The following is a 22,979-nucleotide window of genomic DNA, read 5'->3' on the forward strand; positions in this document are numbered from 1 at the left end:
AAAGCGTTACATGCATGCACGTATAAAAAGGTTACATGGCTGTCCTGTAAGAACGTGGTAGGCTACCATAGACAACTTTAGTGTTAATCCATGACATAAACGTGTCCTGGGCGGGGAGAGTCTAGCTCATTTGACGTCAGTAGGGAAACTGGGGGCAGAGCCACCCCTGAACAGCGAACCCGAACCCGGACGAAACCTGGTAACAAGATCCATTTTCCACCCCGGACACATGAACCCAGACTGGTTTTTCACAAGCTGCTGTTGTTATTTTGGAGACTTCCGCGACACACTGGGCGTCATGCAGCTGTGAAAAACACCGGATACGACAGCCGTTACCAGGTGAAAGACTTCCGTTGAGAAGTCGGGCGCCGGGGGTGAACCGTTTCAGTCGATATTTACTCGAAAGCAGCGGCATGTAGGTCAGTTTTCATGTATGTTAAAGCTGTGTTTTAGCATGTAATGTGTGTCTTTGGCGCCACATTTAAGCCGTGTTTGACGCAGCGGCTAGTTGACCGGTGTCGTGCCAAGGTAGGCTACTATCCCCGCCAGGATTTGTATCCCCTGGCCGCGGGAGCGCGCGTGCACTCAGAGCGGAGTTTAACTGCTGCACTTCGAATTCACCTCTTAAATGGAACAAATAGCGACGTGGAATACTCGACAGGGTTTTCCATAGTAACAAGGGTCTCATTTATCTACATAAATATGTGTATTTGTCTGTTACATTAAGGCGACGTGTGATTTTTTTTTTTTTAATGCGTCGTTTATTATTGTGGATTAATCGACAGTGTTTTCCAAAGTTCCATATTGACATGCACGGTGCACCTTAGCTACATAGGCCGACTGATAGGCCGATCTGTGAGTCATGCAGGTTTATGAACAATATATTTTCCTCGTCTTTGCTAACCCGTCCCTCCCTGCCCTCTGACGTGATTTCTGTTTTAATTTAAATTAGTTTTTATGGCTTTTCAATTAACCGCTTTGTTCACCTGTCTACCATATAAGTTACAGAGGGGATACACTAGAGCTGGGGGTAAACGATTATTTATTAAACGATTAATCGGGCGATTATTTTATCGATTAGTCGACTAATCTAACGACTAATTGGACGATTAATATAACGATTATTTTTCTGTTGCTCGATTAATAAAAACCATAATGTATCTCAAATAAATACCAAAAAATTCTTAATAATATTTATTAAACAATTTTGCACAGCAAAAAATCTTCTGCTTTACACAAAATAAAATAATTATTTTACTGTTATACAAAATGAAAGGCCAGCCTGTTTACTCTTTTACAGTACCAACATAACTCTCTTGTTCAAAAAAATCAAGTTGTAGTGCAAAAAAGAAAAACACTGTGCAGTGCACAGTACAGACATTCCTTGGATTGTTTAACACAACATAACAGTCCCAACATAAAACCTGATGCATAATCAAACTGACTCTCTTAACTGCTATTCTGTAGGTTTACATGCTAATGCAGCTGTGCACTTTGGTGGTGCTAGGCTAACCAACGCATCTTAGCTCTCTGTGCAGTTTGTTCGTGCTAGGTTAGTGGCTAACGTTCACGTTAGCTAACGTTAGCTACTATAGATAGCTGTGTTCTGCAGCTGTAAGCTAGCTACCATTCAAGCCAACATTAGATGATAACTAACGTTAGCTAAACACAGCTGCCTAGGCGCCAGTAGCTAGCTAACGTTAACGTTAGCTACTAACCTAGCACGAACAAACTGCACGGAGAGCTAAGATAGTTAGCTAGCACCACCTAAGTGCGCAGGCTACACAACACACTACACAAACATGAAATTAATTTAGCTAACGTTAGTACTTGGGACTATATTTTAAGTATTCCCATACCCTCGATGATTAAGGGCGAGCTGTTTTTTTAGGACTTCTTCTTTTCATGGGGCTTTTTGCAGGGCTTTGTTGGGAATTCTGTGAGGAGGTTGCTGTTTCCTGCAATGTTTTGGTCTCCCACATATGTGTGTGGCGAAGCGTCGACGCAAAAATACGACGTCGACGTAATTTTGACGTCGATGCGTCGACGTCATCGACGCGTCGCTGCAGGCCTAGGATACACAAAATATCAGGCTGTTTTTCACCTGATATTTTGTGTATCCCCTCCACTAACATCCAAAGGGTCTGTCCTGTCATCATGTGTGTTATTTTCTGTGTCTACCAGGTCACAATAAACAACCTGAGATAATATGGAGATGTCTGCTGTTATCTAGCAATAGTTACATAGGGGATACACAAAATATCAGGCCGTTTTTCACCTGATATAATGTGTACCCCCCCCCCCCCCACCCCCCCCAACATGCAAAGGGTCTGTCCTGTCATCATGTGTGTTATTTTCAGTGTTTACCAGGTCACAATAAACAACATGAGATAATATGGAGATGTCTGCTGTTATCTAGCAATAGTTACAGAGGGGATACACATTATATCAGGTGAAAAACGGCCTGATATAATCATGTGTATCCCCTCTGTAACTTTATGGTAGACAGGTGAACAAAGCGGTTAATTGAAAAGCCATATTAAACTAAATTAAATTAAAACAGAAATCACATCAGAGGGCAGGGAGGGACGGGTTAGCAAAGACGAGGAAAATATATTGTTCATAAACCTGCATGACTCACATAGATCAGTCGGCCTATGTAGCTAAGGTGCGTGTCAATATGGAATTTTGGAAAACACTGTCGATTAATCCACAATAATAAACAACGCATTAAACAATTTACACGTCGCCTTAATGTAACAGACAAACATGTTTATGTAGCTAGATAAATGAGACCCTTGATACTATGGAAAACCCTGTCGCGTCACTATTTTTTCCATTTAAGAGGTGAATTTGAAGTGCAGCAGTTAAAGGAGAATTCCGGCCAATTTTTACGTTAATCTTGATCGCTATAAATATGCGTGTACTTTCGATTGAAAAAACCCCGACCTGAATCGGTGCAGGCAACACGGAGTAGCTGCAGCTACGTGTATGAGCTTCCACTGAGCTAAAACAGCAGTTGTCGGGGCAAGTTTTAGAGTGCCTTTGTGCCTCTTAACAGACATAAAATGCAATTAAAATGTCTGTGCAACATGAACAGGGCCCTTACGTGACAACAAGATGCGTTTTCAACTCAGACATTGTTTAAATTCACCTACCATGGTCCCTGTCTCGATCCTGCCGGTAGCTGGTAGCTGCCGTCTGATGAGTGTGTTCAGCCAGGCTGTGATAATCATCCCGACAATAATCCACGGAGCGGCAGTGCTGTGGCTATGTCCTCCAGAGGACAGGTCATGTCACGTCTTGAAGTTTATTCCCCCCCCCAAAAAAAAACAGTAGTGCGGTAGTAGCTGCTAGCTGCCATCCGGTGAGTGTGTTCAGCCAGGCTTCTGTGATAATCATCCCGACAACAATCCACGGAGCAGCGGTGCTGTGGCTATGTCCTCCAGAGGACCGGTCATGTCACGTCTTTAAGTTTATTTCCCCATTAAAAAAAACGGTAGTGCGGAGCGATCTGCACACTGTTTCCTTTCCTGCTACAACAGGACTTCAGCGCGAGGCTTCTGTCGGTACACGATCCGTTCTGCCTGCACGATCCGTTCTGCACATGCGCAAAATGTTCGCGCATGCGCGGTTGTATGAGGATTTACGACACTGCACGATCTGTTCCACACTTCCGGTCGACAGCCAAGCTAACATTAGTTTAGCTAACAGCTAATTCGGCTAACCGCTAGCTGATTGTAGCGGTCTGCCGTTAGCCTCCACAGGCAAGCTAACGTTAGTTTAGCTAAAAGCTAATTCGGCTAACTGCTAGCTGAGACAGCATGTAATAACTTTAAAAGACCCTCAAAATAAAACTTGAAAATAAACGTTGACATATATAACAAACACCTAACATATATAACAGCTGTTACGTCAGTTCTACTTTACTTGTGCTCATTTAAAATACAATCACTCAATACTTGTCTTTATTGTTATTACTGTGAAGTCTTAATTTAGCTGTAGCCTGCTTTTCCCATTACGTTTGAGTTAACGTTATTTTAGACTGAATCTAGCTGTCAGCTAGCGGTTAGCCGAATTAGCTGTTAGCTGAACTAACGTTAGCTTCCCGGTGGAGGCTAGCCATAGGCTAGCGTGGAACAGATCGTGCAGGTCGTATCCTCGGTAAAACAGTATTATCTTGCGCATGTGCAGAACGGATCGTGCAGGCAGAACGGATCGTGTACCGACATCTACAGCTACCTTCTCTAACGCTATCACTGTGCAAGCCACAGACATCATTTGGCCCGTTTCCATGTAGTTACATAGGCACTGATATGGTCATAACCACTACAGTGCTCAATTACCCTATTTTTGAGGGGGAATAAACTTCAGGTTTTCGTCACGAAGGCATGACCGGTCCTCTGGAGGACATAGCCACAGCACCGCTGCTCCGTGGATTGTTGTCGGGATGATTATCACAGAAGCCTGGCTGAACACACTCACTGGACGGCAGCTAGCAGCTACTACCGCACTACTGTTTTTTTTTTTTAGGGGGGAATAAACTTCAAGACGTGACATGACCTGTCCTCTGGAGGACATAGCCACACCACCGCCGCTCCGTGGATTATTGTCGGGATGATTATCACAGCCTGGCTGAACACACTCACCAGATGGCAGCTACCAGCTACCGCAGGATCGAGACAGGGACCATGGTAGGTGAATTTAAACAATTTCTGAGTTGAAAACGCATCTTGTTATCACGTAAGGGCCCTGTTCATGTTGTACAGACAATATTAATTGCATTTTATGTCTGTTAAGAGGCACAAAGGCACTCTAAAACTTGCCCCGACAACTGCTGTTTTAGCTCAGTGGAAGCTCATACACGTAGCTGCAGCTACTCTGTGTTGCCTGCACCGATTCGGGTCGGGGTTTTTTTCAATCGAAAGTACACCCATATTTATAGCGATCAAGATTAATGTAAAAATTGGCCGGAATTCTCCTTTAAACTCTGCTCTGAGTGCAAGCGTGCTCCCGCAGCCAGGGGATACAAATCCTGGCGGGGATAAGTACCATGGCACGACACCTGTATGATAAGTACAAATGTGGGTCGACAGTAACGTTACTGTTTACTCAGTGCCTGGTTAAAGTGCAAGAAGCCGTCTTGTCAATGTCATTTTTAATCAAGACACAAGTTGCAGAGGCTGTAGACCAGACCAGTTTGTCATGTTGATAGAAGAAATAGGTTTCCGGTCTTTATGCTAAGTAGAGCATGGCCGATAAAGGATTTTTAAGTTAGTTGTAGTTATTTTTAGTACTAAAATAATATGATAATGCAGTTTAAAAATAATAGTTTGTTTTATTGTCACAACAGAACAGAGGAACATAGATTAAAGTTCTGATAAATAAAATGTATAAAAATACAAACTTAAAGTCCTTTGAACAAAAAGACAATAACAACAAAAAATCAAAAGTGTTGCCAACAGGGACGTTGTAGAGCGCCCTCTGGGGGACAAACTATGCAACACCAACACTCAGAACATGGTTGAAGGGTGTTTCATCCGTTTTTATTTTATTTTTTTATAATATTCAATTATCAGAATCATTTGTTGTCATAAATGATTCCGATGAATGAATATTTAAATACCAATACCGATAGTTTGGAAAATGCATAATATCGGCCCGCCGATATATCGGTTGGGCTCTAATGCTAAACTAAGCTAGCAGTCCCATTGCTGTAACTTCAGGGTAAAGGGTTCAATCTTCTCATCAAACTCTCAGAAAGTGTCTCAAAATGTCAAACTGTTTATTTAACAACATCTTCAGCAGGTTAACTTCATTGATGTTTGTTGCCTCTTACTTTCTTGTCAAAAAAATGTAATGTAAAAAATAAAAACAAAATACAAGTCACAATTTCCCAAAGTTCAAGTCGACATCTTCAGATCCCTTATTTAGTTTAACTAACGTTCATTGTTTGAAACCTAAAGGTATTCTGTATACTATCACATAAGAAGCACATCCTCACAATTTATAAGATGAAGAAGGCTATCTATTATCAAAATAGTCGTTCGTTTTCTGTCTTTTAAATAATCGATTAATCAACTAATCATTTCACCTCTATGTCCCACCAACAAAGTTCCCAATTTTTTTTTTTTTTTAAACCACGGCACTCCTTCTCTCCCTATAGACAGAGTACATGATCCATCCTGCATTACATTTTTACAATCAATGTCCTGCAGCAATTGCAAGTCAAACTGTATACCACAGAAAGTCGCTCAGTGTCACAACAGGACATTAAAACAGCTGAGCACCACAGTCATGCTATGAATCCTTAATGCAGCAGTATTAGTTTTTTTTTGTCAGGGAGCAGATGTGCTAGTTGGAGCTACCACACACCCACACACTTTTTTTTCAGTACATTCAGCCTTCTGTCTTCTCTTTAGGCCCTAGAAGGACTTGTCTGTTAAGTGTGGTGGCCTTTCCTGAGCCTGATGTCCTTTTTACCATGTTAGTTTGATCAGTGGCTGACTAATAATAAAACACCAGGTCATGCTTTGATTTCCTGCAATCAGAGGCTCATTCAACTGAGCCAGATCCCCCCCCAGAGACAGGTTTTACTGAGCTGAAGGATTCATCCCACTTAGTGGTTTACTAGTTTTGTTCACTGTGGTGGAGGGGACACCGAAGACCTGCGATTGTTATAAAAGCTTCCATTGCCCCACCTCAGCCCAAATCCATCTGTGCAGTCTAAACAAGCCAGCAGGCTGCGTTGATGGGACCATTCTGTTCCTGTAAATCATTAAAGCATGACAGATGTGTGCCAGATGTGGGGGTAGGAGGTGGACTGGGTAGGGTCAAATAAGCAGCCTTTGCGGTGGTGGGAATCTGTTTGAAACCGTTCCACCAAAGCACGTGCAAATAGCTGGTAAGCTGCTGCGTGCAAATGAAATTTCAGCAAAGTGGGCTTTTAGAGGTATTTACAGGTATTGTCTTTCACTTCCCGTCTCTTATCTGCCAATTGTTTGTCTCTGAATCCTATTTTATCTTAAACACAAATGTCAATAACGGTACAGATAAACTTTTTTTTAATAATCTGATAGGCTGTGAGGCTGTCCATCATGAAGAAGCGAGCCAACAAGGTGCTGGAGGAAGAGGAGACCTTGTGCTGCTGTGAGTATGTGAACAGACTCGGAGAGCGCAGTCATGTGGTAGCCTGCTGCTGTGACTGTGAGGACCTGGATGACGCCTGTGACAGGTGAGAGACATTAAACTGAAAAACTCTGGGGCTGCAACTTATGATTATTTTGTACTTGACATTTGATCTATTGGTTATTTCTTAAATTAAACGATTCATTTTCAGTCTATAAAATGTCAGAAAACTGATGCCCTTTACAATTTTTGTGGAGCCTAAAGTGGCAGCTTCAAATTGTTTGTTTCGTTCGAACAACAGCCCAAAACCCATAGATATTTAAATTACAATGATATAAAACAGCGGAAAACAGGAAAGCCTGATATTTGAAAAGCTGGAACCAGCAAATGTTTTAGCCCTGCTTCTTCGTGGTGATGACAATGTTGGTCTGTTGGTTGGTCAGTAGGATCACCACTTTGATCCAGACTGAAATATCTCAACAACTATTTGATGGATTGCCTTGGAATTCTTTACATTCATGTCCCCAGAAGAATAATCCTACCTGCTTTGGTGATTCTCAGCACCTTTTCCTCTAGCACCAACAGCAGGTCACAGTTCTCAAGTGCAGACATTCCTGTTCCCTCAGGATGAATTGTGATCATTTTGGTGATCCCCTGACTTTAGCATGCTAAAGCAAGATAGTGAACTTTAGTCATTGTGCATATGTTAGCATGCAGATGTTCGCATTTAGTTCAAAGCAACATTTGAAGTACAACCTCAGAGAGGCGTTATATTGACGTGTCCTTGAACTAAAATGTCAGGTGTGAAAAAAGTTTATATAGATTTTTTTAAAACAAGTTAAGGGGTGAAGGTTTGCTCATTTGGTGGCTTTACCAGATGATGATGAAGAAGTTGTTGATCACCTGAAGTAAACATATTTCACCTCTTTTTACTTTTTCAGGTTTATGAAGAGGGAGCCTCAGAAACCTGAATCCCTGTCTCATGTGGCTGAAGTCTTCACAGACCGGATTCGTATGCCCTGGCTCTGGGGCGGAGCCCGAAAAGTTGACCTGTCCATCATCCCTCCTCTTATTCTCCTCCCGGTCCTGCTGCACTTAGCTGCTCTCCACTTCCTGCTCGGCATGGCGATTCTGACAGCTCTGCCTGGCCTGGTGCTGTGGTACTACTATTTCACCCACCGCAAGAAAGGACAGACACTCTTCTTCCTCAGCCTGGCACTCTTCTCCCTGGCGTACATGTACTACTTGTTCATCACTTATGTGCTTCCCAGTGGGGATGTTAGCCTGGTCCAGCTAGCGGTGGTAACTGTAGGGGTCATACTTACCCTGGTAGCTCTTGTCCACACCAAGAGAGAACCCGGAATTGTGCGGCCAAACAAAGAGGCCGTCCACAGCACGGTGACGTATTACAGCCCTCTGGCAGACAGAGACCCTGTCATCAATGGGGGGAGGCAGGACGTGACGATGACAGTAGCCAACCGGGCGGGATCGTCGGAGCATGCGGGAGTGGAGCTGAAGGAAAGCAGCCAAAGGAACTGGTGTCCGGCGTGCAGAGTGGTGCGGCCCCCGAGGGCGGGACATTGTCGGATCTGTGGTGTCTGCGTGCTGCGTCTCGACCACCACTGTGTCTGGTGGGTTCCATTAAAATGCCTCTCGCTTGGCCTGTCATCACTGTTTCTTCCACTTTGTCTCACATCTCAAACACTGAGGTTGTCTCGTTTGTCATCTGCTCGTTTTTTCTACACAAACTATTCAATAAATCAAAAAAAAAGAAGTCCTTTTTAATTTTCAAAACAATGCTCTTAAATGTCTTTCTTCCCAGGATACGTAATCAGCTCAAACTAGCCATATTTGTATGTTGTGTCGAGCCACCATCACACACTCATATTAATTACAGCTACAAGTGAATAGTTCCTTGCTATCATCCACTCCTACACATATGTGTGGTCCTGCATGTGTGTATTGTAGTGTAACCCCGGTCTCAGTACAATGTTTTGTCTGCCTGTGTGTGTGTGTACTTGTGTGTTTGTGCGTCCCCTCCGTTGGTGCCCGGGTAGGCTAAACAGCTGTGTCGGTCAGCTCAATCACCGCAGCTTCCTGCTTACGCTCGTCCTCTTCCTGTTGACGTCCCTGTACGGGATCAGCCTGGTGCTTCAGAGTGTGTGTCCAAATCAACACCTCCTCACCGCCCTGCTCTACTGCCCGGGGGTCTACAACCAGTACAGGTACTGAGAGCAAAGATCTCCCCCTCTTACACTCTGGGCTGGGTAACTTTAACATTATATTCCCTGAAAGTTACAATTTACCTAATTCTGAAGCCCCATTATTCTAATAATATAGGTTTAATTGAAAAACAATAGACCAATTCTTTGTCTGTGTTGCTTTCACCCCATTTATTGTTATGTTCCCAGATTAGAAGCTTTTGGGTCAGTTTTGGTAAAAAGAGAATACTTATAAATCCTTCATAGAAACTAAAATGTAACGATGAGAAAGAAAATTATAATATCTATCTATCTATCTATCAGGTCTTAATACAAGCAAGTAGAGTCTGACCCATACATTCACACTAATATTGATAAATTGGTATGGATATCAGTGTACACGTCAATGCCAACAAGTAACAAGAAATTGCAGTACAGAAATGCCGAAATTACAGTTCATTTGTAATAATTGCATAATTTACACACCAGAGACCACTGACGAGTATTTTTTATTTACCATCTTTGCGTATTGTTTCAGCTCTGCACTTTGTTTCACCTGTGCGTGGTACAGCGGTATCGTGACCTGTGGGCTGCTCCACCTGCTGGTGGTGCAGGTCATCAACGTCAGCTACAACGTAACTGAGCGCGAGGCACGCATTGCCCTGCGAGACAAAACCGCTCGCAGGGCCTACTGGGGACTCGTTGTGGACACCGGCGTCTACTCTCGAGGTTTCCGTGGGAACTGGGAAGAGTTCATGACCATGGGAGAAAAACTGAATCCACCCTCTCCCGTCCCAACAGAACTAGTGTAAGAGACCATTGCCCAACCCTGATTTTAAAACCCCAGACAGCATGGATTCCCAGTAATAAAGTCTGCAGCAGCTTCATGAGTAGTATTAGGTCTATGTTGCATGTGAATGTACAGCACAAAACCTACAAAATGATAAATTCTGTCCTGTGACAAGTTGATGCTAACATCAGGAAAACACCACAGTAACTGTAGAAAGCATTATGTTGTGTCAAAGTGGTGTTGCTGTTCTTGTTCACGTCCAGTGGATGGCAGCATGGCTTCTTTCACTCTAATTTCTGCCAGGACCTTTATCGCTGGGTTACTGCAGTTATTGATTTTGACACAGCCATAACTACAAACCCCAGATACATTCACATGAATGTCACTCACAACTGGAATCTCCTCTATGCAGCTGTATCTACTCACACAGACCTTATCAATGTCTGCCAAAGAAATATCAGTTTCCTTCACACTGACCGTCTTCCCTGGACTTGTCTTTATGTCTCCTACATTCTAGTGCCTTGCTGGAAGTTGACATACAAGAAAAATGTAAGAATGAGTAATTTGTTCTGGTCCTCCTAGGGACCTTTTTTCTGAGCACGGCGTCAGCAACAAGATGACACCTCTGGAGTTGGTCAGTCCTGCACAAAATGTGCAAAACATCTTTTCAAGGATGGTCTCTCTGCACACTCCTCCACAAACACTTATCTGCAGTGTTCAAAAAGGAGGGAACCTGACCTGGATTTGTGAACTGTGTCATGGATATTTATCACATATGAATCAAACATCATGGCACAAGTAACATAATTAAAGTTCTACAGCTCACCATTGCAACATAATAAATGATTGGATAGTATGAATATGAATAGTGACTTTTATTCTCTTAAGCTGGTTCAAACTGATTCCTGAATAAATTAAAAGCACATTAATGTCACCTTTTTTGGTATCCTAAAGGTTGTATGCATCCAGTTGTGTGTTTGTAAGAAATGAAATGTATTTATTAAATAAATGTGAGAAAGTTGCATGTGTATTCATTTTGTATTTGCATGTGTGTCCTCTCCAGAGTTATGGAGATGTTTATGTGTTGTCAGTGTGGGTGTGCAGTTTGTCTTCTAGAATGTCCGTTTCTCCCAGAGGCTTTACAGTGGATAGGAGCAGAAATCAGGCAGAACCGCAGTCACTCTCCGTCCCAGCTTCTCCCTCCGCTCCTCCCTCACTCTTTCCTTGCGCAGCAGACAAGGAAACTGCCTCCAGGCCAGCAAACATCGTCGCAGCACCCGTCTGAAGTGCAGACAGATGGAGGTACAGACGGGAAAAGCAAGTGAGCAATAAGAAACTGAATTATAGGGACCTCTGGGTTGACAACACCTAATGAGTTTTCACATCATGTTACTGGGGTCTTATTGACCATGGTAGCTGGGCACCAGGTGGGAATTCGCCTGCATGCTTTGGTCATTTAGGTGACAACTGAGAAGCTAAAGTTTATTCTCACATTTTGTATCAATGACGGTGAAATCATAGACTAGTGCTACATAATTCATTTTGTCCACAATGGGAAACAGAAGACCACATAATAATGTTATTAAGCACAATCAAAACCTGAATGCGTTTGCTGATTTAAAATTTGCAATTTTGCAAAACAATTTAAATGCAAATTAGAAACAAAGTCAGCCATGCTAGCAGCTTGATTCTTAGGATGGCAATGACGGTCTGTCTGTGCATCACTTTAGTTCAGACTGAAATATCTCAAGATCTATGGAGAGGATTGCCATCACATTTGGTTCACATCGGATGAATCTTATGTGATCCTCTGACTTTGCCATCAGCAGGTCAAAGTCTCCACTTATCCAGTGAAATATCTAAACATCAAGATGGATTGGTAAAATTGACATTCATGGTTCCATGTTTTTTTTTTTATTACCCAGGGCTAGAGACCAGTCAGGCTACAAACATTATGCTATGCCAGCTAGTTTAGCCATATTGAAGTTTCTACTTAAACACCACAACAGACTCCATTACTCATAGTTTGAAGAGGCATTTACAGCTAACAGCAGATTTGAGCCACTTCACTGGAGTTAAGGTGATGATGGTGGAGTTTATAATCTAATGCATAGGCAGTTGCAGTGGAAAAGAGCAAAAGCTCTCACATTTCATATTGGTTAATGTTCAACAACGGCTTCTGCTCAAATATGCATGTTCCAGTTGGTAATCTTTATCATATTCCGTAGTGTTTGTTAATGAATTAACTATTTTTATCGCAAGTCAATCTTGAAAGTCTTAACTTTCTTATTAGAATAGGCCTTAAAATGTCTATAACATAAATGATTATGTTTGATACAAATCAAGGCATAGTGTTTTTTTTCTAGCATACCATAACCCAACTTCTCTTATATTACATTTCAGCTCGTAATTAAACAAGCTGTTGAATTTAATTTGACATCCTGGTAGTTGGTTGTATCACTGGGGGAGCACACTGCAGCATCCACACACAACATATGGGAAAGTCACGGCTTGCAGACCTGTTATTGTGTTCCTGAGCCAGCTCCTGACGGTCCCACTCCACCAGCCTCTCCTGGGTCACATGGTCCAGCAGTGCCAGCAGAAACCTCCTCAGAGTGCGAGTGCGATAGAAACGCTTGGCTCTCTCCTCTTGAATCATCCGCCAGTCCTTGAGCTGAAACAGACAACATTCACTCTGAGATTTTTAGCATTTTAGTGTGAAGTGATGAGGATGGCAAGTAGAAACCGATCAAAACTTTTTTTTCTTTAAAGAAAACATGATTGATAACAGGTAGAAGAGCTGATTAGGAAAAGGTGTTGCTCTAAATCTCTGGCAGAAGATGGGTAGACTGCAATCCTGATTGAGTAACTGTGTTTGTGATTGTGTGCGGAGTGTACACACTCTTTTCCAGCAGCTTAAGCTCCTCCGAAGCAGAAAGTGCTGGTGCAGTTGGTCAGCAGAAGCTTCTTTCTCAGTAAGGGACTCTCTTGCTGATTGCTGCCAGCCTAGTGTGCACCGCCCCAGGAGGAAGAGATTGTGATGACTCTCAGCCAGCTGGCAGGGATTGAAAAGAAAAACGTTGATGCATGCTGATGAATGCATCCAAACTCAATCATACGTATGTGCCAGGTTGGAACAATAGAGTGCTATCAAATGATGAAGCGCCTGTCTTCGACTGAATCTCACATTTAACAAAGAGGGTTTATATATAGCTGTGAAAGTTTTTGTGTGATGCTGTGCAAAGAGAGGAACATTTTGAAGATGATACTGTCAAGTTGTCACATGCTTTTGTTTGGATATGTTCCTACTGCCGCGTGTGTGTTATGTTTGCATGTTCAGATCAAGAGTTTAAGAGTGTTATTGGTTGGTGGGTTTATATGCGTTTTGTAGCTTAGGTCTTTTAAGCTGCTGAGTGAGTATATTTAACACAGCAGTCTGCTCATTGCACAGTCTATTGAATGTGTTAAAATAGGTTGCCTGTGGCTACACAGCGTGTGGTATTTTGTTATAATAATAACTAACTTTCTATAGCACTTCTGAAAATCAAAGTTCCAAAGTACTTCACAATAAGGGAAAATACAGCACCAATGGACAGATATTATAAAAATGGAACAAAAAAAATCATCCCTTTAATGGTATAATAAATATATAATAAATAAATAAATGAATACATTAATCAGCCAAGAAAAAAGAGAAATTGATGAAGAGCCAAATATTCTGCTTATTATGGCCTTTTTAGAAGTTATTTATACTATTGGTTAAAACAAAGGTGTGTTATGAGCATGTCTGAGCTTCAGTTAAGGGGACTGACAAAGAAAAACATGTATAATCCTTTTAGAATTGCTCAAATTTAAGACAGATTAGTCGTTATAATCATCAGATGGAAAACGATAAACAAGCTTTTTAGTATGAGAAAATTGGGAAGTATTATGTCCATCAAAGATTTGAATTATAAAAAGCCTTTCATTATACATATTGCCTTTAAGCGACTGCCTCTAAGTCAGATAGCAGACGCACATGCAGCACTCCATGCAAACAAGTCTTTAACCTTTTTATTCTTCAAATCCATGGCGTGGACTTGGATTTACCCTTGTAGGTCAAAATTTCCTCCTGCTTATTCAAATTGGATTTTAAAAATCAAAGAAGCATCAAGAGCGCCTCCTGGGTTCTTAAAATGTTGAGTTGGAGGACTGAGGGCAGGTTGAATATGGCTGATAATACTCTACTGCTGTAGCTGACAACTGAAATAGAGAAGACCAGTGATTCACCCGTATGTTGGCTTGTCTGCGCTGAATGAGGCGTTTCCATGGCGCCAGGCCTCGCCGTAGCAGCAAGTTTCTGTGGTAGTGTTGGTGGGCCAGCTTCAGGAGCTCCTGTTGCCTTTTCAGTTGCCTCTGTTTTTCCTCTTCCCTCTGCACACACACACACACACACACACACACACACAGAAAGAAGTGACATTATACATCTCGCTCAGTGTTACCGCTTTTGTATTTTGACTGATGTTTTTGGGAACATCCATAAAATATGAATCTCACCTCTCTTTCCTGCCTTTTCTCCTCCCTCTTCTTTTCGGCTGCTTTGCGTTTCTCCTCCTCCTCCTCTCTCTGCCTCTGCTCCTCAGCAGCTTTCATCTCAGCCTGAAGAGTTAAATTAAATTTATGTTTTAAAAAAGAATATTGTTTCAGACAATTACAACTTGCTACTCACCCTACAAAACAGTTTGGAGGTCCAGAAAACAACTTATCAATGTCTTACCAGTTTTTCCTCTTCCTTCTTTTTCTTTAGTCCCTCAATCTCCTTCCTTCGCTCTGCACGTTGACGTGAACGGGCCTCCATGGCTTCAAAGAGAGGGAGACGGGTGAGTTGAGCACAAGGTATTCCTCTGGTACATCTCAGAAGTGGATATGTGGATGTTTATGTATGTATGCTTCAGCCTTCATATTCTGAACATGTAACTGGAAGGAAAAAATGAGTGCTACTGTTGTCAGACTACAGCTCTATAGGCTTTTATTATGCAATTGTTTTGTCTCCATATGCGTGAGAGAGCTACAGCATTCTATGTTTGGAAGAAGATATGTACCTGCTGTGTGTTTATATGTATATGTGAGTTTGTGTATTTCATCCTCTGCTTTTAAGCTCTCAGAGTGAAGGACCTTGCGGACTGACCCGTGATGATTGGATGGTGGCATGTCTGTCGTGTGATAGCTTCCCTTGGAGGTGCACAGAGACTGTCAGGTTTTCCAGTAACTCTCGGTGCCCTTCAACAGTAACGATCACAGCGAGAAGCACAGAAACACAGCCCCGTCATTATAAATTTCTCTGCATATTCACATCTTCCTGATCCTTACCGGGCAAACTTTATTCAGATGGGTATCAAACCAATCAAACTCAGACGACATGCATCAGACATCCATACATCTGTAAATTAATTTTAGTGGGAGGTGAAGGGCAGAGCGTTTTGCTTTTACTCATGAAAACTAAATGTTCAAGGTTGTTTACACTTCTGGGAAAGCATCTGTGATCACATAAATATCTAATTATAAGAACTATTAATGTACAAAATATATGCTTTTAAATATCTAATTATAAGAACTATTAATGTACAAAATATTGGCTTTTGCACAATCTCCTGCTCCTCTGTTCTCTCTAAGCTTTAAAATCACTCTGTAGCTGACTGTATATACTCCTACATGACTTGTATTTAAAAAGAAAAGCTATTAATGGATGACTTTCACCCCAATTTACTGTACCTCGGTGTAGCTCCTGAAAACAATTCAACACGTGCCTTTACTATTCTAGATTTTTCTGTAAAAGCCCATGTTTACCCACTGGGGTGTACACATACAATGTCCTGCCAATATTAGTCTGCACTGTAGAAAGAGAAGTGAGTTTAGCTAAGTGATTTTTCTTCATCGTCATCATCGTTCTTCATTCTTCATTCGTCCATATTCCTAATCTATTTTTTAACCTTTTAGTATCACATTATTGGGCCTTTTTTATACTATTTTTACTATTTGAGCCTGTAATTAATTATTTTAGGGCAACAGTAAACAAGGTGAAAATGGCCAAAGAGTCACTATGACTTTCGATCTACACCCAGACCCACTGGACCAACATTTTCATAGTTTGAATAATATACACTGAATGGTGATAGCTCCCTGACCTAAACTAAACAATACTATTGTTGCTGAAATTAGTTTTACAAGTCACCCTTATTAAAAAGTTAAAAAGTTGTAATATCGGCGTTATTAACAGTTAAAAAATAATTTACTTATGCCTTATAAATCAGTTACCATTACTGAGGACAACATTTGGGTTGCCAGGTTGTAAACAATCTATCCTTCTCCAGTATGTAGACCACCATAAAAATGCAGCAGGATATCTGGACATACTTTAATTAAGTATTTATTCACATTTATAACTGCAGACTTGATTGATTACTATGCAAACCCTTAATTAATCACGCATTAACATGTATAACTGGAGAATTGTTGGTTTCTTACCCTTAATGAATGACTTATGAACATTTACACATGTTGCCTGAATGGCTTATTAGAAGGTGAGAAACTCACAAACTGGTAACCCAAATGTTGTTCTTATTAGTGGCTAATAACTGACCAATAAAGCAGTGGTAAAAGGTTTATTAACTATTAATAAAGCCATTAGTTACAGCTTATAAATGGTTTATATAGGGTGAGGTATGAGAGAGTGGTGAATATGATACACACACATCTGGAGTTTTTGTGCCTTACATTGTGCAGTGGGCCTTCCTCTGCTCTGTGCGGTCAAAGTTGAGGCTCTTTGGTCTTGAGCCTCCAATTATTGATTGCTGCTTGAGCTGTGTGGTTTTCTCCATTTCCAGCTCCGACCCCGCCACGCTCTGATCCTCCTTCAGCCGTGCAATCTGCTCTTGCTGCTCCTTCAAAAGCTTCCTCTGCTGTGTGATGATCTGCTGCTGGGCGGCGTGTCTGTTCTCAAACTTGCTGCCCGGTGGCACTGTGCTTTTTGAACAGGTAAAGCCGCCGCCCTCACATATCTGCTGTGCCCCTTGGAGCTCAGCAGCAGTCGGTGCTGCATGCTGTCGGGTCACCTGCCATGGCTGAGTGGGCTGGGCCACAGCACCCGCAGGAGTCTTATTCTGATGCACTGCAGAGGCATTGGGGGCTGAAGTGCTTGACCTGTGGTGCTCTCCCTACAGAGATAAAAACAGAGCAGATATGAAGATGGTAATAGGCTATATATGAAAGAAATTCCCCCCATAGGTTTATGAAAAACTTAAGGGAGATAATATAGATACAGTATTTCAGTCCAATTTAATCTTCACTGAGCTCTGGAAAGCCCGATATATACGCAGCAGGAGTGTGAGAGCAAGTATGTCCTCTTTATTGACCCCCTCAGCAACTCCAACTTTATCTCCTGTTCCGTTTCTACTGTCCCTCGAGCTCTGTTCCACTATCCTACACCTCTTATTTCTCTCTAGTATTCTTTCCATCTGCTCTATACATTCCCATCCCCTATATATTAACACCACTCTTTTCTTGCTCTCACTCTCCAGAGATGTGAATATTTCAGCAGGAAAAGTTTTTCTTCCTGGTTGACTTACTGAGAAAGGTTCAATTTAATTGTAGCCTTTATCACCACCTGCCAAGGATAGGGCTGATGTTTTAGTCATGATTCCACTCAGTGTTTAAACATGTGATTTGTCAGGTTGTTCTCAGTGGGAAGCATCAACAAAGATGTTTAACTATTACATTTTTCACTTTGCAGTGCACTTCTCACCTTTTCCGTTGTCTCTGGTTGGTTAGATGCCTCAGGTGGGGCCATAATTGGCTGATAAATTGGGGTTTCTGTGGCCTTGAGTTTGCCTGTTGATGCAGCATTGATTAAGGCAGCCATCTTGCGCCGGGTCTCCTGCTGCTGGGCTAAAAGCTCTCGTTGTTCCTTCTCCATCCGACACCATAGCTGCCACTCATTCAGACATCGCCGAAGCAACCGCCTTCGGTCACTCTCCACAGCCAGCTGACATCGCCTGGAGGAGGGAACAGGTGTGATTGTATTTTTACCCCTCAGTTATTGCTTGATTGGGGTAACAGAGATGATGGAGGGTGTCTTCTAGAAATACTGCCATCATTAATAATTAATTTTGAATATAGGCTGTAATTTACATTGTATAATTTGTTGGAAATGGCAGGATTTATACAATGATGGGTTATCAGGACCTTTTAACGTAATTCCTTTGAGGTTCTTGCCTGTTTTCAGCTCGTAGATCCTCCTCTGTTCTCGCCACCTCTCGCTGCTGTTGTTCTGCCCACACCACTGCCCGCCACGCTCGCCAGGCTCTCAGCTGCCGCTTCCAGTCACAGAGGGCCATGGCTTTACCTAAGCATAGCCTTCTGGCCAACACCACTGAATACCATTTAGAGAAATGCCTCTGCAGACACTAAAACATGCAAAACATGCACAAACATGCATGCCCACAAGTTAGAGAACTCACATTGATACATTTGCTGTACCAACCTGCAAGTACAGCCACAGTACAGGAACCAACCTTGAGATTACCCATGAGAACCATGGTTTGAATTTTCTGTTCTTTATAAAGTTTCTCTGTGTCCTGCGGCTGCTGTTTTGTGGGAAGTGGAGGAGCTGACTGGAGGCTTCTGGCTGCCCTTTGCCCTTCCACTCTCTCCCTTTCCCTGTGGAATAACCATACATACACTTCTTAGTCTACCAGGGGCCCATAAAGAATAGCAGTCATCTCTAAAAGTTGCAGTAAATAAATCTTTTTTTGGGTGTGTATAAACACATACTAAACACGAATATGTGGTCTTTCATAATTGTACACCGTATCTCCTGGAATTGACCCAATTGGTTATTTTTCTCTTGCCGATCTCTGTTAATTTTCTTATTAGATTTTCAGAATTTAAATTCAGTAGAAATACCTTAATGACAAAACTAATGCCCTGTAATACAATCGTAAAACATTTTAGCTATGCTAGCAGCATGGCTCTATAAATGGTCCACCACTTTGGTCCAGACAGAAATATGTGAACATTTTTTGGATGGACTGCCATTAAGTTTTGTACAGACATTCATTATCCCCAGATGATGAATCCCCTGACTTTTCCTCTAGTGCCACGGGTTGACAATTGTGGATCTGAGTGAAATGTCTCCACAACTATTTTTAACAACTTTTCATCTAGCACCATCATTAGGTTGAATTTCTAATTTGTCCACTACTTGATTTATGACCAAAAACCTGCAAATCCAATTACATTCTCGTCAGCCTCAGATGATGGTGAATATGGGAAACATTATACCTCCTAAACATCACCATGTTAGCATTGTCATGTTTGCATTTAGCTCAAAGCACGGCTGTACAAGTATATCTAAAGGTGTCGTTTTTATTTCCGCATGGTGACAGCCATTGATCGCTTTTAACAAAGGATGTTGTACCTTGGCTGCTACACACTTTGTAAGAGATGACACAGCAGTCTCACCGTGCTGGACATGAGCTTGTGTGCAATGCCCTTCACAGGGACACTTCTGCAATACTCGTTTGGGTCAGGGAGCTGGCTTACTTCTCAATAGGTTACCATTAATCCATTCAATCCACTATAGGAAGGTGGAAGAGGCAAGATCACGTACGATGCAATCAGACAGGAGACTGAGGGTTATTTCAGATTTGGGCAATAAGCACTTCAGCACAGGCCGGTGGTTGCTGTGGATACCATACCTCTGTCGAACCAGCTGTTCCAGGCCTCTCCTCTCCTCCATCTGGCGTCGCAGTCTCACCATCTCCTGCTGCACCATCTCCTCCTGTCTGCGTCCCTGCTGCTTCTTCCTTGTGTCCTCCACTCGCTCCCTCCTCTTTTCCTCCTCTATGGCACCCCGCCGGGCCTCCCTCTCTCTCTGTTGCCTTTGCCTTTCAGCCTCCTGCCGGGCCCTGTTCTCTCGCACCTTCAGTGGTAATCAGTAGCAATTAGTTTAAGTGAGAACACAACATGGGTGCCCATCATTCTACTCACAGTGACAGTTTCCCAACCCACAGCATTCACACCTCTTATCTCGAGAAAACTGAGATTCACTTTGGTCACATACCTGCAGGTGTCGTGCTTCCATGGTGACAGTCGGATCTCTGAACTTCTTCCTTGTTTGTCCAACATCCAGCGCCAGTTCCTCCATCACTCCAGAGTCCAACACCTCTTGCTCCATCAGGTCCTGTAGGAAGCTGTTAACGGCACTGTGCTCTTCCTCCTCGGCCAGGCAGTTGTACAGATCTTTGCACGAGTGAGTGTGAAAAAGAAGTATTATAACTGATGAGTTTTTAAAAGGACTGTGCCAGTGATTTTATGTTTTATACCATTAACATTTGTACTGTAAATTACTGCTGACAGATTTGCAAAGCATAAGTTTTCAGATTGATTTGTTGCCCTTTCAGTTCATTTCCCCATGATGTGAAAATCAATGCGCTGAGACTCAAAACACTTGCTTGAGATAATCTTTACAGAAAGCATTTAGACATACACACATATTATATATGTGCTCTATTGTTTAACTCTATTGTAGTGCAGTTAATAGTATTGTTTTCAAACTCAAGGAAACTCCTACATCTAAGATGTGGAAGTCACTTGTTGAAAACCATTGCATTCACAAGTTATGTTGTAGGAATATGAAACCTAAAATACCAAAAGACAGGACATTGTGAAAGGAAATTGAAATTTGGTAGCCTCTTGGTTTTAAAACATTGCAGTTTGGCATTTAACTCTGAAGTCTTAAAATTCAGACTGTGAATGCACAAACAATGAAGAAAAACAAAAAAAGACAACTATACTATGATAACTTAACTTTGACAAAAAAAGAAAGTTTATAAAATGCTCACTGTGATCAATTTCTATTCTCAAGCAAGTTCAACATCTCTGCAGTGAAATAAATTCAAATCAGTGAGTTGGAGTTAAGATTACATGATAATGACTAAATCTTCCTTTGTGGTGAACTAGTCCTTTAAAGGTGTTCTGCTCCAACCTTTGACATATTTAACTACAAACCCTAGCTTTAACTGGTCTTGATTAATTCAAATAAAGAGGAAGTTAGTTGGATAGGTTACATAGCGTTTGTCATGCTTTGTACCATCAAAGTTGCAGTAGTTAAGGGCGGCAGGCTGAGCACTAGCCAGTGCAGCAGAGCTTCTCCTCTCACTGGAGCACATCAGGTCATCTTCCTCCTCCACCTCCAGTTCCAGTCGCAACTTACTGCTCAGCCAATCACCAAGAAGAGCCTGAGCTGCAACAAGCAATCACCCAAATATCATTGTTCAGTCTGCTGCTGCTGCACAGGATCAACTCTGTTATATAGGTGACATTTCTCTAGAGACCTCTATTATTTTTTTTTATAGGCTGACCTACCTTCACTGTAAGCATCATCATGATCTCTTATCTGCTCAGTGCTTTGCAATGGTACAGCTAGGCTGGTTCCTAAATGAGGTTTCTTGTGGGGGAAGACTTCCGATACAGCAAACTCGGAAGCCACCTCCACGCGCTAAAGACCAAAAAAAATAGAAAAACTATTGATTGTTTTCATTATCAATTAATGTGATGATTATTCAATTACTTGGTTAGTGCCCATCAGTCACAGTGTCATCTTCAAATAGCTTGTTTTTCTCACTAACAGTCCAAAACCCAAAAGAATACATGCAATGATACAAAAATGCATCATGAAAATACACATGCACACAGCTGCACCTGAAAATAAGTTCTCTCACCTTCCTCCACTGATCGATGTTACCATTCTTCACATGCATCTATTATTGGAAGAAAAAAATAATAATTTCAAGTGTAAGCTGATAGTGTTTTGCAAAAGACATCATAGGGCCCATGAAAATGCCCAGCCAAGCTCACAGACACAGACACCTTGAGCTGTGGGCTGAGCCAATGCCTGATGTCTGCTGATTATTTCACAGGAAAGCTTAGCCGCTGCCTTAAATCAGCATATTACTTAATAAATTATTTCCCAGACATCCAAAAGTCGGTGCTTTACTAGCAGTGATCCAGCTATCTCGGTCTCATCAGACAGGAGTCATATGAGACTGCAGGCATATGAGTATCTAAGAAAGGTCATCTGTATGACATTTCTAAGCCATCCTCTGACATGAGCCATCCTTCATCCGTAGTAATAACACTGATGCTGTGCTTCTTCTTCATTCATAAATCCAATAGGGCCCTTTTGTACAATTATGTTATATCTCTAGGGGATTTGATAATCCTGGGGAAAGGTCTAAAAAATGAAAATAGTTTGAAAAAATATTTGATGTAAGAGAAAGTGTTAAGGTGAGCCTGAATGTATTATCTAGAATAGGCAGCCACATTTTAATTCCTTTTTCCCCAATTATAATTGGAAGCCTATCTCAATTTTACGAAGACAAAACTTACCTTGTCTGCAGTTTTACTCTTGCCGAGCCTCCTCCACCTAAACAGGTGAGGATTGTGACCTGGGAATGTCATAATCTGTTTAGTTATAGACCGCTGCTACTAGAATATATGCCCAAACATCATTACTCTTCTACCAACAGCCACAAAAGCCAACTTTTTTACTATTTCAACTAAAAGTGTTTAGAAGTCGGCTCAAAGAATCCTCGCACAACGCAAGACCTGTACACATAACTGCCGTCGATTTGATCACATAAGATTCTGGGTAATGTAGTAAATTAACCATTTTTTTAGGCTAACTGTCGCGTCAACAAAGGATTTTAGGACTACATGGCCCACTACACCTTGTCTGTGGTTTTTCGTAACCATAGCAACGCTGCTCACGTCTCTAAATGTGCCTAATTTGCTTTTAAAATGTAATAAATCGTAAAAAT

At 41.8% G+C, this 22,979-nt stretch overlaps 2 protein-coding genes across 8 annotated transcripts; one reads left to right on the forward strand and one right to left on the reverse strand.

Annotated features, from left to right (window-relative positions):
- Window positions 1-133: 133 nt before the first annotated feature.
- On the forward strand, window positions 134-10,975 carry zdhhc23b (zinc finger DHHC-type palmitoyltransferase 23b). Of its 7 annotated transcripts, none has more exons than XM_031282028.2 (6): window positions 134-339; window positions 7,080-7,234; window positions 8,070-8,759; window positions 9,186-9,353; window positions 9,868-10,137; window positions 10,637-10,975. In XM_031282028.2, exons 2-6 carry the CDS (start codon window positions 7,098-7,100, stop codon window positions 10,680-10,682), a joined length of 1,311 nt encoding a protein of 436 aa, XP_031137888.1. In that variant the 5' UTR covers window positions 134-339; window positions 7,080-7,097; the 3' UTR covers window positions 10,683-10,975. The 7 variants fall into 7 exon arrangements, with proteins under 7 accessions (XP_031137888.1, XP_035856718.1, XP_031137884.1 ...); XM_036000825.1 differs by having other exon boundaries at window positions 199-431; XM_031282024.2 differs by having other exon boundaries at window positions 206-419; window positions 7,077-7,234.
- On the reverse strand, window positions 10,725-22,959 carry ccdc191 (coiled-coil domain containing 191). The gene is made up of 17 exons (XM_031282015.2): window positions 22,549-22,959; window positions 21,882-21,920; window positions 21,526-21,658; window positions 21,251-21,403; window positions 20,222-20,400; window positions 19,857-20,080; window positions 18,672-18,816; window positions 18,373-18,563; window positions 17,903-18,152; window positions 16,876-17,315; window positions 15,290-15,381; window positions 14,879-14,961; window positions 14,659-14,760; window positions 14,389-14,532; window positions 13,022-13,174; window positions 12,639-12,793; window positions 10,725-11,400 (listed from the first exon to the last, which is right to left on the reverse strand). The coding sequence occupies exons 1-17, from the start codon at window positions 22,618-22,620 to the stop codon at window positions 11,259-11,261; spliced, it is 2,697 nt and encodes an 898-aa protein (XP_031137875.1). The 5' UTR covers window positions 22,621-22,959; the 3' UTR covers window positions 10,725-11,258.
- Window positions 22,960-22,979: the final 20 nt, after the last annotated feature.

Source organism: Sander lucioperca, chromosome 1 (genome assembly GCF_008315115.2).
Source record: "Sander lucioperca isolate FBNREF2018 chromosome 1, SLUC_FBN_1.2, whole genome shotgun sequence".
Classification (NCBI taxonomy): Eukaryota; Metazoa; Chordata; class Actinopteri; order Perciformes; family Percidae; genus Sander; species Sander lucioperca.